This window comes from Cebus imitator, unplaced genomic scaffold (assembly GCF_001604975.1).
Source record: "Cebus imitator isolate Cc_AM_T3 unplaced genomic scaffold, Cebus_imitator-1.0 Scaffold78, whole genome shotgun sequence".
Classification (NCBI taxonomy): domain Eukaryota; kingdom Metazoa; phylum Chordata; class Mammalia; order Primates; family Cebidae; genus Cebus; species Cebus imitator.
Window position 1 is genome coordinate 1,383,998 of NW_016107393.1, and position 14,516 is coordinate 1,398,513.

The window sequence follows — 14,516 nt, forward strand, 5'->3', positions numbered from 1 at the left end:
CTGGGATTACAGGCGTGAGCCACCGCGCCCGGCCCTCACATCTTTCTTTAGGAGAACCTCATCAGGAAGCATAGTTGATTGACCACCTCTGGGTCCAAGCTTCCCTTGGAGCTGTTTCCTGCCAATGACTGAGTGTGGTGAGGATAGGAACTAGGTCACTCCTGTGGATGCATGATTTCTCCAACTGGCAAATTCTGCTCGGGACTTCCCATTGGCCCAGCAGCAATTTTTTCCAAACCACACTATGACCAAAGACTCTTCATATTCACTCCTTACTTGTCTCTCTTCTTCCACAGAGCACCATGGTCAAATTCTCTCCCCATCTACGGCTGATTCTGCTCTCTTTAGCCTTCACAGTTTTTCTCCTGAAAAACCTTTTGCTCATCTAATATTGGCATATGTTCTTTGGAGGGCAAGGAAGTGACACATGAATGTATGTCTAAGAATGACTACAGTACAAAACTTGAAGAAGGTAGCTGAAAGGCCTTGGTAGGACCAAATGTGGCTGCATGTGTTCCTGGGATTCCAGAGATACATTGTATTCACTTGTACTGAACAGATGTATGAAAGACTTACACAAACAAACCACTCTCCAAGGTGTCTAATTTGAAGGATAACAAATATTTGAGTGAAGTAGTTCTTGGAATGCTTGGGAAATACCAGTTTCATGCAATCACTGTATTTAATAATAACCAATATAGGTACTGATTGAGGCCACAAGCACTGCATGGGCAAATCAGACAAGGCTTGTAAGTCTAAAGCAGTGTTTTTCACACTGTGGGTCACTACAAAGTATAAATCATGAAATCTATTTTGTGGGTCATGACAGCAGATGTTTTAGTTTGGTTTTTCTTTTTTTAAAAGAATAGATCAGAATATAGATGCATAGTAAAGGTAAGTATAGTTTCATAAAATATTTGTCTTAGATATATATGTGTATACTTGTGTGTATATTTATATACACTACCTAGGTTTGGATAGTTTTGTCATGGATTGCATCAGAAAAGGTTTGAAAGTCATGATCTAAGAGATACACAATAAAGTTGGCACAGCCAGAATTTACATAAAGACATTTAGTAACATTCTTCAAAGTAGAAACAGAATTTCTGATTCCCAAAAGATTCATCAGGGTTGTATGCTTTTGAGTGATAATGTCCAAATGGGGTGAGTCACATAAAACCTTCTGGTACATGGAGACGTTCCTCCAGGCCCAGAATCATATTCATAATCTGATTAGGTAATGGACTTCACCTCATGTAAGCCAGGTACATCTCAGAGTTATAAAATGTGCAACGTGGGCTGGGCAAGGTGACTCACACCTGTAATCCCAGCACTTTGGGAGGCTGAGGCAGACAGATCGCAAGGTCAAGAGATCAAGATCATCCTGGCCAACATGGTGAAGCCCTGTCTCTACTAAAAATACAAAAGTTAACTGGGCATGGTGGCATGCACCTGTAGTCCCAGCTACTTGGGGGGCTGAGGTAGGAGAATCGCTTGAACCCCAGAGGCAAAGGTTGCAGTGAGCCAAGATTGCACCACTGCACTCCAGCCTGATGACAGAGGGAGACTCTGTCTCAAAAAAAAAAAAAAAAAAAAAAAAGGGGAAATTTTTTAAAAAAAAAAAAAAAAAAAAAAAAAGTGCAATATGATTGCAGGGTACAATAGCACACTCAGGAGTAAACAAAATCCTCACTCATCATACTTCTTCTCTACAGTCTAATATAGTCTATTCCAAGTTAATTCCTGAATGTATCATTGTTGCTGGACAAAGACAAGGAGTGGTAACCCAGACATCCCTGGGAGTCGTCCTAAGAGACCCTTGCACTAACTACAGAGCTCATCCTGTGGTTTGTCTCACTAGAGCTACCTCTCGTGGAAGTCAATTCCCTTTAAAAAAATGATAGGATTTAGATCATGGTGGCCAGAAATCTAAAGGAAGAGTTGCAGAGAAGTCAGGAATGGCTGCAAACCATTTGCTAGAAGGGGTAATCTAGCAGATGTTTTGCAAAATTAGATTCCACACAAGTGTGTAAAGAAAATAAAAATCAATAAGGCATTGAAACAGAAGTTTCACTTTTCTAACCTAAAAAATACAATGCAGAAAACTAATGTTGAGAAAAGTCACAGGGCTGTCTAATCTTAAAATTTAAAGAAACTATAAACTCTCTAGATGCTTCTCAAAGTTGAGGTGTATGTACTCTTGGGGGGATATGTAGATGAGCTAAGGGGTGGAAGAGCCACAGGAAAAACAAAGCGGATCTAGGGTCATTATGTCATTGAATCTATGATAGTATCAATGGTAAGGTGCACTGTTGTCAAATCACTAAAAGAAAAAAAATGCTATAAGGCAATGTATTATTACTTAGAATATTTTAATCTTATTTTAAAAAATCTTTCAGATTAGATATAAATTGTATCATACACCATTCTTAGAGGAAAATGTGAAACTATACAAGTTGATTATACACTAAGGAAAATAAAGAGTGTCATTCTTCTGAATCACTTCTCAATTCAGAGTCATCAGTGTTCACAGATCTTATCCTCTAAGCCAATGGAATATTAATGATGTAGCATATATCTTTAAAAGTGCTCTGCTATCATCTCCAGAAATTTCTTTCTGCTGACACTCTCCTGTAAGTTTTGATGTCATCATTTATTGAACTTAGTAGATGTCATTGGAGGGTTTTTAGATAAAACCAAACTCATATTCCTTCCTCAAGTAGTTTTTCCTTGGTTTGTTAGCTGCAATTTTAAGGTTGCTAATGTCCAGTCTTGCCACTAGAAATTAACTATGTAGATACATGTCTAAAAAATGCATCAACAGGTAACATAACTTGGAAGGTTAAGTAAGACTCCTGGCCATCTTTCCACATGGCTGTATACCACTCATTCATCAGCTCACCTGTCATTCATCTCTATGTGTGTGTACGTGCACACATGCATGAGTGCACACACAAGATAATAGCACTGACTTCAATTTCATTTTCATAAGAGAACGGGTTCAAACTCATACACTAAAAGTGCATTCATTTCCCATTTCTGCATAACGTTACTATAAATATAGCAGCTTAAAACAACATCTATTTATTATCTCAGAGGGCTGGAAGTCACAAGTTCATCATGACATGGCTGGATTTGCTGCTCAGGATCTCTCAAGACCAAAATCAAGGAATTGACAGACCTGCATTCCTTTCTGGAGGCTCTGGGGAAGAATGGAGCTCATTCAGGCTGTTGGCAGAATTCAGCTCCTTACAGTTGTAGGACTGAGGTCCAGATTTCCTTGACATTTGGCCCTGTCTATATTGAAACCAGCAACATGTGTTGAAACCTGCTCGTGCATATCTCTGACTTTTCCCTTCTGTTGTGCCTCTTCAATTTTCTTTTGTGCCCTCAATTGGGAGAAGGCTCTGCTTTAAGGGTTCACGTGATTACGTTAGACTCAACTAGGTAATACAGAATAATTTCCTTATTTTAACATCAATGATTAGTTATTTTAATTATCTCTGTAATCTCTTTGGCTTGTAATATAATGTGAATATATGACCAGTGGTGAGTGTCTCAGGTGGCAACATTCTGCCTCCCACACTTGGTTTGATATTGTTGTTCAAAATGAAATATGGTGACAAGTTTTGACCATCTGACATCATGCATGACATCACACTGAAATGCTGTACATTGTGTCATCTATGTTCTCAGTGTTAATTGTTTTGGTACTCTTGGAATTGGCAGGCATGTCAAAGGACACTGAGGTTTTCTCAGCATTTCCAATTTGACTAAATTCCTAGTTTTTCCTAAATTGAATTGCATGTCACTGGACATTAAGCAGTTTCCAATCAGTTGAAAATTTTTGACAAATTGATGTTCCACATCTTAGTAACAGTCCTGCATCATGTAAGAGTTTGATTATATCAGCCTCTTCTTGTTTTGAAATTTCTTTCATTTATTGTGAGAGCTTTGGTAATGTATTCTGCCTTCAGTTGCATAACTTGGCGTGTGTTAAGTGACCTTTGTAGATGTATTTCAGTAACAAATCATAGCTCCACTTCATCTTCTTGAGAGTTTCTTCCTTCATTGTTGCTTTGAAAGAACATACAGAAATAGGACCAGTTTTCCAAAAATAAATATTTTCATCACTAATATCAAATTTACACTCCACTTCCTGTTTCCATGTTTTTCTGCAAAAACAGTAACTTTTTATTTAAATGCTAGACCATACTGTAATCTCATTGGAGACATATTAACCAGCATTTAAGTCCAATCTGTGTAGTACCAACAACGTACAATACACAACTGAAGTGACAACACAAACAGCTCTGACCAAATTTGCACATGCACAGGAAACAACTGTGTCACCAACAGCCACTAAGACATCGCTGGTAGTAAGATACCATCATGACTTTCAACATGTTCAGTGTAAGAAAAAAGTGCTTTCAAATCATTAAGCAACTACTATGTGCCAGGCATTGTGCTCTTTCAGCAATTCTACTGAATTTTCCTGGTAATCCGCTTGCAAACAATAAATGTAATGGCTAAGGGGATTAGTGCCAGGGCCAGGCTAACTAGGTTTCAGATATTGCCTCTGTAACTTACTGTATGACTCAGGATATATTTTTTTAACTCTTACCTGTAATATAGGAAAAAGTGAGATAATTCATGTATAGTACTTAGCACATAATAAAACTCAGAGATAGTGTCCTGTTGTTTCTATTGATATTAACCAACCTTAAGAGCTGGCTCCTTTTCTTCCCATATGCTCATGAAGCAAATATCTATATTTTCCCAGTTAGTGAAAAAGTATTCTTTCTGGAAATAGAATCTCTTTTAGTTCTAACTCCCTATTGTTCTAAAATGTACCAGATTATCTCATCATTCCTTGAGTGTACTGGTTCTCTAAAGGACAGGAATCATCAATACTCATTACCAGGGAACTCGGAGAAAGTACTGTGTCCTCATAAAAGGTTTAACATTCAGGCTACTCAAGCACTCTGTCCTGTATTTTTTCTCTTGTGGATTCCTCTCCCTACGTGCACTTGATCTCTGTAGGTTAACATCTAACAAAAGCTCTAGGAATTTAAAGGCATGTAAAAAAATGGGTACGCTCAGGGCTGTTGAGGGACCAGGCAACAGACTGACACCTGGAAGAGAAAGTGTGCCTTCTTCCCATTTCTGCACAAATCATCCAGCCTTCCCCAGATTCGTGAAGGTCACCAGTGCATCTAAAACAATGTTGGGGAGCTGTGGCACAGCTCTGATGAGGAGTGCAGTTATGCCCATGGGAATTCTGGAGTGGGCAAAGAAGCCCACATCATAGGACACTGCTCTGTCACGGCCAGAGGGAGAGAATTTATGGGTGACAACTTGGAAGAAATAATGAGTCAGTAATAAATTAGTTAAAAAAAATCTTAGGCAGGGCATGGTGGCTCATGTCAGCACTTTTGGGAGGCCAAAGCAGGAGGATTCCTTAAGCCCAGGAATTTGAGACCAGCCTGAGCAACACAGTGAGATCCCTGTCTCTACAAAATAACTTAAATATTAGCCAGGCATGGTGGCTCACGCCTGTAATCCCAGCACTTTGGGAGGCCGAGGAGAGTGGATCACCTGAGGTCGAGAGTTTAAGACCACCCTGACCAACATGGAGAAACCTTGTCTCGACTAAAAATACAAAAATTAGTTGGGCATGGCAGTGCATGCCTGTAATCCCAGCTACCTGGGAGGCTGAGGCAGGAGAATCACTTGAATCTGGGAGGAGGAGGTTGCAGTGAGTCAAGATCATGCCATTGCACTCCAGCCTGGGCAACAAGAGCAAAACTCTGTCTAAAAAAAAAAAAAAAAAATTAGCCAGGTGTGGTAGCATGTACTTGTAGTCCTAGGTAATTGGGAGGTTGAGATGGGCAGATCACTTAAGCCTACGAGTTCAAGGTTTAGAGTGAACTATGATTGCACTACTGCACTCTTGCCTGGGAAACACAGTGAGGTCCTACCTCTAAAAAGAGAAATCTTAGAAACTCCAGTAATACTTCAAGGATGGCTTTTACAAGGGACTAGGGGTCTTATGCTATACTACATAGGATAAATGCCTAAGTAGCCAAATATATAAATTATAACTATTAATGTGACTCTGTTTATTTAAAGCAATAGTCTGGAGGCCTGGTGAAATCTGGTCATGTTTGTATTATATTCTTAACCCACTCCCACCACTGTTCATTAGCCTTGAGATCCTTGAGGACAGAGACCGCTAATTTAAAAAAACTGTGCAGCCCTATCACCTAGCATAGAGTAGGTACTCAACATATGACTGTTGAAGGAAGGAATAATTGTCTCCAAGAAACAAATTTAGAATAAACAGATAGAAGTTATAGGAATATAATTCAACATAAAATGCCTTTCTAGCTACTAGAACCTCTTATAAATGCAAGAAGGCTATCATGACATAGTGAGAATCCTGTCACTTGGGGTGTTACCAATGATGTCCTAGAAGAGATGCACACACCTCATGGAGGGGGATGGATCAAATCATTCCCAGCTCTTGAACTGGTTGGTACTCATTGCATGGAGACCACCAGGAGACTAGCAATGACAAAGCTGCAAAAGACACTAAGCAGAAGTGATGAGTCAGCAAAACTGGTTTTTATTAAAAAAAAAAAAAAAAGGCTTTAAGGACTACCTATAAAAATCTGCAAGCTTCAAAGCAGAGTTCATCAGCATTAAAATAGTACCCTGAAACATTGTTACAAGGAGCCATAGAAACTGTCTTCTAAAAACTACACTATTATAACTCTGACTGATGTTCAGAGGACTGAAGTATCTAACAGAATAGACATCATCTATATCTAAAATGTTAAATGATGAAAGGTTAAAGGAAAGATCAGGCTGTGCGATCAGGCTGTGATTTGTAGACTCATAGCCCATCTCAATGTCCTTTCCATGTCACTGGTGAAGTAAATTCTGGAGTCACTGGTCTTGGTTCCTTTAACTTCCAATAAATGACTGAAGGAACCCACATCTTCTACAAAAGGAAAATTACTGGACAATGATGGAAAGGTCTTCTGAGATAAATGATCATTCTACATTAATTTAAAAGCCATAAATAGAATGATGAATAAGACTACCTCATAATGTCAAAGTTCAAAGGCACTTTTCAAATGTCTCTTTAAAGAAAACCTGACCTTTTTTTCTTTTATTAGCAGAAAGTTTGCCAAGGGCAGTCTAGGTCTTTGGTCATTTCATTTTGACATGGAAGTTCTCTCAGCATTAAAAATAATAATAAAAAAAAGAAGTATTTAACTATGAAGTGACCATGAGAACATGTTCAGCAGCATAAAAAATAACAATATTGAAGCATTAGGACTTCAAAGGTTGTGTTTTAGTAACTCAATAAAGCTTTGCTTTCTCATATATGAGAGACAGAACTTATATGCGGTAATGAATAGCTAAATAAATCGGCATGAATAGATATTTTTCTATTGTATTTCATGTTGTTTCACAACAATTCAGGAAAATTGCTGAATATACCACTAGTAACTTTTTACGCTTAAATATCTTTGTTACATATAGATTAGCTGGTATGAGATATGAATGTGAACATAAATGTGAACAAACAAGAGGGAGGAAAAGAAACAAAGGGTCAAAAGATATAGATGTGAACACAGACATAGATGTGAACATAAAATTCATTTTTATGAATAATAAAACCTCTTACCAAAGACTCTTTTTGCCATTTCAATTTCCATTTTAAGGTATTATTTACAGACAGTAAAATTCACCCTTTTTTGGGTAGATTGCTGCAAGTTTTGACAAATATAGTTGTATAATCACCACTGCAAGCAAGATACAGAATGGTTCCATCACAACCCTCTACCCCTTTGAAGTCAACCCCTCTCTCCATCTCCTGCCCCTGGAAACTACTGATTTGCTTTCTTTTCCTATAATTTTGACGTCTTAAGAATGCCCTGTAAATGGAGTTATATAGTATGTAGCAAAGGCAGCTTTTAAACTTCATGCACTTGATAAAAAGTAATTTACTTTTTATTTACTTGTTTCTATTTTTTTAATTTAAAGGTAATGATAGATATAAAAATCAAATTGCTCTTAACTATGACATCTTGAAATAGGTATTACCCAGAGGGCCTTTAGATCATATAGACCTTTAGGACTTCACTTCCGAAGTACTGAATCAGAATCTCTCAGCGTGGGTCCTGAGAATTTAGTTTCTACTAACTTGTCTAAGCCTGATTCTTATTGACCCATTAGATTTGGGAAGCATTAACCCAGTAGGTATTCACCAGATGAGATCAACTACCAGATTTTAAATGATGTGTAGCTATGGAATCAAACTTCAGAGGTCGGAAGAATCTTAGCTAGGTGATCTTGTCCTTGGTGGCTACTACTTAGTGGCTGTGGGGCCTCCAACAAGTTACTTAAACTTGACGAACCTTGGTTTTCTCCTTTGTCACATGTGGGGAACACCTACTTCAAAAGATTGTTTTGGGGATTAAATGCTTATGAATCATTTAGCATACTACATGGAACACCTAGCATTAAGAAAAATCGAAGTTGCATATATTTTAGTACCAATGTCATCGTCATTGTGATCATCATCATACTGCCCTGAGTACTTTACAATTCTTTCTCCATGTCTGCATTTTGGTTAATTTCACTATTTATTAACACTTCCTCTGGAGAGAGCAACCAAGGGGAATTTTTGCAGCAACATGGCTCTTATTCAAGGCAGTAAAAAGCTAAGAGAAATTCACTGATTGCTTGCAATCTTCACTTCTACCCTGTTACAGCCTCAAAGACGCCAATCAAAACAAAAAGCAAATTACTGAAAACCTTCAGTCATTTTTCCAAAAGGATGTTATTGGCCAAATATGAGCAGACAAAAGGGAGGAAGAGAAACAAAGGGCCAAAATAAAGCAGAAAATTAGGCAGTCCATACAGCTAGGATCTATCCAAAATTTTCCTTTATTTATTAAAAGATTTAGTCAAATATGCAATGTGAAGAGAAATGGAAACTGTTGGCTTAAAGAAAATAGGTTTGCTCCAGTACTATTCCATATTAACTTACCTAAATGACTTGGATTTGAAGTTCAGGAGTCGGCAGAATATCTTAAGATTTATTTCAAAACCTTACAAGGTGGCTGGGTGCAGTGGCTCACACCTGCAATGCCAGCACTTTGGGAGCCAAGACAGGCAGATCACTTGAGGTCAGGAGTTCAAGACCAGCCTGGCCAACATGGTGAAACCTTGTCTCTACTAAAAATACAAAAATTAGCCAGGTATGGACACCCCAGTAATTCTAGTTACTCAGGAGGCTGAGGCAGGAGAATCACTTGAATCCAGGAGGCAGAGGCTGCAGTGAGCCAAGATCATGCCACTGCATTCCAGCCTGGGCAACAGAGCGAGACTCCATCTTAAAAAACAAAACAAACAAACAAACAAACAAAATTTACAAAGTTCAGGGAAAAGAAGACTATAGGCTCAAGGCAATATTTTAATCCTATTACAAGTCCTAAAATTTGGCCCTAAAAACTGACTGCAAACTAAATATATACGCATTTATTTTTGAGCTATAGTTTTGATTTAAGCCCCGAAATACAGAAGAGTGATATTTGATTGTACTTGCTAACATAAAGAACTACTACTATCTTCTAAGAATTATGCAATGCTGCTAACACCAAGGACCAAAGAACATCAAAAGACAAACATGAACCCCACAAGCCCTACCTGTTCTCTGCATCAGCACTGCACTTCGGGGACATCAATTCAAAGGACTTGGTAAATTTCACCACCTGTTGCATGGAAAGATAATACATCCAGGTCAATTAAAGCTTTATTGAAGTTTAAAATAATGTAATAAACATTTTCATCTTTATAATGATTATAATAATTGGAGATTAAAGACAGATTTTAAATGGAGAACTTCCAAGGGAAAGTAGAGGAGTATCCATCCTACTTTTTGTATCTTATTTCTTACAAAGCAAACACTGTCAAAGTTTTAATACATTTCACTAAACATGTACATATTTTTACAATTAGGGGTACAATGAGCTATGGAGGTCAGATAAAGGAAAATCTCCTTTGAATACTTAAATAAAAACCCAATCAACATCAATAGAGACCCACGTAAGGACAGAACACCCCTCAAAGAAGATGCCCTCTGTCAACTCCAGGGTCCAGGAGTTAGCTCATCATTAAGCTTGGCTCATCCTTGTTCTCAGGTGAACTTTGTGGTGCCACCACCTAAAAGGTAAAGAAGAGGAAGCCACCTTCTTCAATAATCACTCTTATGTGGATGCTTCATCTCTCACCTCTCCAGTGACACTAGCCTATCAGTGCAAGAACTGATCAAGGCTTATGTTGAGAGGGAATTTATGGGAACAGAAAATGTCAATGTAGTTTTTCTTGTTACTAGCTAACATTGAGTTTACGCTGTAAACTAGGTCCTACAGCAGAAGCTTCTTTAATTATTTCTTTATTATAACTCTGTAAAGTAGAGGTTTTTATACTCAGCCTATAGATGAGGAAACTAACCGCTATTTTTTTTAAGAAACGTACTCAGTTTTACACAATTAAATAAGACAACTGGCATGAACGGAATTCTCACTGACACTAGAGTGCTAGCTCTTTCAACAACACTACAAATGTTGAGTGAGAAAGGCACTATTTCTGGCCCTTGTAGGGGTGGAGGGAAACTTTTCCTTCTACCCTCTGAGTTTTGCTGAAATAAACGGACACTAGACAGATTAACAGGAGAACAAGCATACAAATTTACTAATATGCAGAAGCACAGAAGCCATATAAAATATGAGACTCAAAGAAGAGTCAGATGGCTGAAGCTTAAATTGCACCCTCTTTATAGGGAGATGGATGGGGGATGTAGGCAATTTTGAAGGGCAGAAAAAATTTTCAGAGGAATTAGATGAGCCCAAAAAACAATGACCAGGGACAAAGTTTCTTTGAGCTCTGGAGGAGGTGGCAGGAAGGTAAGGTGTAGAATTTCATTGTGAACCAAAGTTATCTTCTTTGGCAGGGGGGATGGAGGGAATATTCTTGATCTATCACACAGGCTGGAGTGCAGTGGCCTGATCTTGACCTCCACCTCCTGGGTTCAAGTAATTCTCCCAGTAGCTGGTATTACAGGGGCACACCACCATACCCAGCTAATTTTTGTATTTTTAGTAGAGACGGGGTTTCACCATGTTGGCCAGGTTGGTCTTGAACTACTGACTCCAGGTGATCCACCTGCCTTGGCTTCTCAAAGTGCTGGGATTACAGGTGTGAGCCACTGCATCTGGCCAAAGTTTATCTTATTATGCAGATAAAGTCTCCAGGTAATCTCTCAGAGTGTCTTGAGAAGAACAGATGAAAAGTCTGTCTGGGCATGGGGACATTCCTCAGTCTTCCTTCCTGTGATATGAGATAATATTCTCTAGTTGATAAAATGTCAGGGAGGAGATGGAAGAGAGTTCCATCTTGTACTTGAGAGGAGGAACAATAAAAGCTCACGAAGTTCTTGGTTCTGAGGGGACTCAAGTCTAAAGCCTTTTAATTTCCTTTAGATCAACGTGCTCAGTATCCCAAGGCACCATGCTTTGAAGTACCTTTTTCTGAGCCCCAATATTCTCTTTTGACAAGATATATCACATGATAGAAAAACAAGTCCTCTATAGTGAAAGGAGTCCATCTGAATGTCATAGAATGCTTCCAAGGTTGACATTCAGATTTGCCTTAGCCATATGCAGTCATGCTTCAAAGGCCTCTCAAATTAACCACTTATAAGGAATTGATGGGCACCTGAGAAAATGATTTGGAAACTAGGAATAGATTAAATATTAAAACAGCTTTATCACCGAGGTAATGAACTCAAGCTAGGCAAATGCAACATTGGGGAAAAAATAGAAAGGAAAAGAAAGGCTCATTACAAAGAAAATTGCATGTGACTAGGTGAATGTAGGGCAATGACAATAGCTCTACTCAAGGAAATATCCTTGACAACCATAGAACATATTTCATTTCATATTGTAATATGAATTAAGCCTGTACAGAATCACTCATTGTGGAAAATTTTATTTTCCAAAGATGGTCACAACAATATCTGCTATCCCATATTCTTCTCTTCAATATGACCCTGCCACCTTCCTACCAAGTGGTAGGATCTTTGTCCCCTCTCCTTAAATCTGGTGGGCTTCTGAAAGCTTCAACCAATAGAGCGTATGGAAGAGATGCTACATGGCTTCCAGGGTTGTTGTAAGAGGCAACACAGCTTCTGCCTTGCCTGATGAAATATGTGTGCCTGGAACCCTTGGTCGCCATGCAAGAAGTGCAACTACCCTGAGGTCACTATGCTGAAAAAGAGCCAAGCCACATAGAGAGGCCATTTTCCTGCAAATGATGGATTTTGCACTCATTATAATCAATCCTTTATGTATGTATCAATGCTTACAACATCCCAGAAGGTAGATATCATCCTCATTTTACTGACAGCAAATTAAGGCTTAGGGGGTTAAGTGGTTTGCTGGAAGCCGTGCAAGCAGGATATTGCAGAACTGGGATTTGAACCATGTTGTTCTGATTCCACAGCTCTAATGATCCCACTTCTCACTCTTTAATAAGCAACAGCAAGTGTTATTGCAACAGCAAATTATTTGGACATGATACCATTTTAAAGAAGAAAAATTTAAAGTTCAGGGTCAGAAAAAAATTCTTCATCAGCTGATGTGATTCCTTTTACCAGACCAAGAAAATTATAAAACCTGTAATTTTTTTTCTTTTACCTTGGCTGTCAGGAAACTCCAAGCAAAGGTTTAGCTTCAAAGCCTTATCTTTATGCAGCAAAATTTGGTTTTGTATTTGTTGGTTTGGTTTTGCTTACAAAATCTGCCGTTTTTCATTTTTTTATTTGAAAATTTGCCATTCATTCTGTTATATGTTTAGCATATAGCAGGTACTCAAAAATATTTGTTTATTAGGAATTTTTGTATTTTTGCTCAGAAGTGTTTTAAGTCATTTTGGTAGTGAGTCTATTAGAAGTATGAAGATAAGATGAAGTACATACATACTTGAAAAATGTATAAATGTGTATAAAAATACTTTTATACATAAAATAACATAAATCTGATCCATAAAACTAACTACAGTTGAACAAAGCTATTAGGTTATGGGCCATTACATTGTGTAGAAGTGTATGATGTAAAGACATAGGAATGGAATTTGGAATGGTGGGAAAGAGAAATAAAACATGTAAAGGCCTACAACTGATCCAAGCAATATAAGAATAAAAGAGAAGCAGGCCTGAGTCTCATCAAAGGAGTGACAGAATATAAACGGAGGAGTGAAACTGTGAGCAAACGCCCCCTGCCGACTCAAAGCCAGGTAAGATCAAGGAAGTGTTGAGACATCAGTCTTGGTTCTATGTGCATGTAAAATTAGTCTGTATCCAGCCCATCTGACTTTTAAAGAACTTCAGGTCCATTCTAGAGTGGATCTCAGACTGTCACATAAATCCAAGTCTGAACCATATATTCAGGAACCCAGGGCTGCTGATTAAATCTTACAGATTCTCTGACTTGGAGGCAACCTGAGGTTAGGTTCACGGCCAAGCTGACCCTGAGTCACCAGATTATTAGGCAAGGCAACATACTCGTGGGAATTAGTCAATGATGAGGGCCACAAGACAAACAGTTGAGAAGTAACATAATTCTGAGAGGTAAATTCATCTGCCAGCCTCTCAGTCCTCAAAAGCAGGTGTGGACAAAGGATGGCCCATGGGCCAAATCTGGCCCACCACCTGTTTTTATTCATAAAGTTTCATTGTAACAAAGTCATACTCATTAATTTAAGTATTGTCTGTGGCTGTTTTCTACTCCAACAGTAGAGTGAATAGTTGCAATTGAGATCATACGGGCCACAAAGCCTAAAATGTTTAGTAGCCAGACATTTATTTTTAAAAGTTTGCCAACTTCTCTGGTGTAGAGCCATTACTAGAACAGATCAGTTACTTTCACTAAATTGTTAGTGGGTAATGGTAGGTTAATACATTAATATTCCCATGTAATATAGCTCTATTCAGAAAGAAGATTCCTAAAGTCACAATCTTTAAATTTGAAACAATACTGCAATGATAGAAATTTTAGGCACCAGGGTAAGTGATAAGATACATACTTGAGGATATGTCCCCAGTTGGCAGGGGACAGTTCTACTCCAATTAAGCCTGTTGTCCAGGGACAATTATTAATAATACCCACTTTCATGCTCACAAGTGTTTTTGGACAGCAAATTATAGGCGTGCATGCCATTGGTTGCTCCTCAAAGCATCAGACAACTTATATTTTTAAAAAGAATTGAAAATAAATGCATTCAAATAGAAAATTATTTATAATCAGATACATGGGTTAAAAAATAAACAGCAAAAACAGCTTAAATATTTGGATATAATTTAATGGGATCTATAGAGTGACACTGCAGAAATTATGACCAATACCAATAGGTAAAAGCATAAATAAATAGAATTTATG

General features: G+C 38.1%; 2 protein-coding genes across 2 annotated transcripts in view; one reads left to right on the top strand and one right to left on the bottom strand.

Annotated features, from left to right (window-relative positions):
• RBM45 (RNA binding motif protein 45) overlaps positions 1-14,516 on the top strand; it is a 474,379-nt gene that overhangs the window by 242,318 nt on the left and 217,545 nt on the right. The gene's annotated exons all lie outside the window — the stretch shown is intronic.
• Positions 1-14,516, bottom strand: part of PDE11A (phosphodiesterase 11A) — a 398,839-nt gene that overhangs the window by 225,196 nt on the left and 159,127 nt on the right. Inside the window, exon 5 of the mRNA XM_017532656.2 lies at positions 9,727-9,791. Coding sequence (XP_017388145.1) covers positions 9,727-9,791 — 65 coding nt within the window. The remainder of the gene's footprint in view (positions 1-9,726; positions 9,792-14,516) is intronic.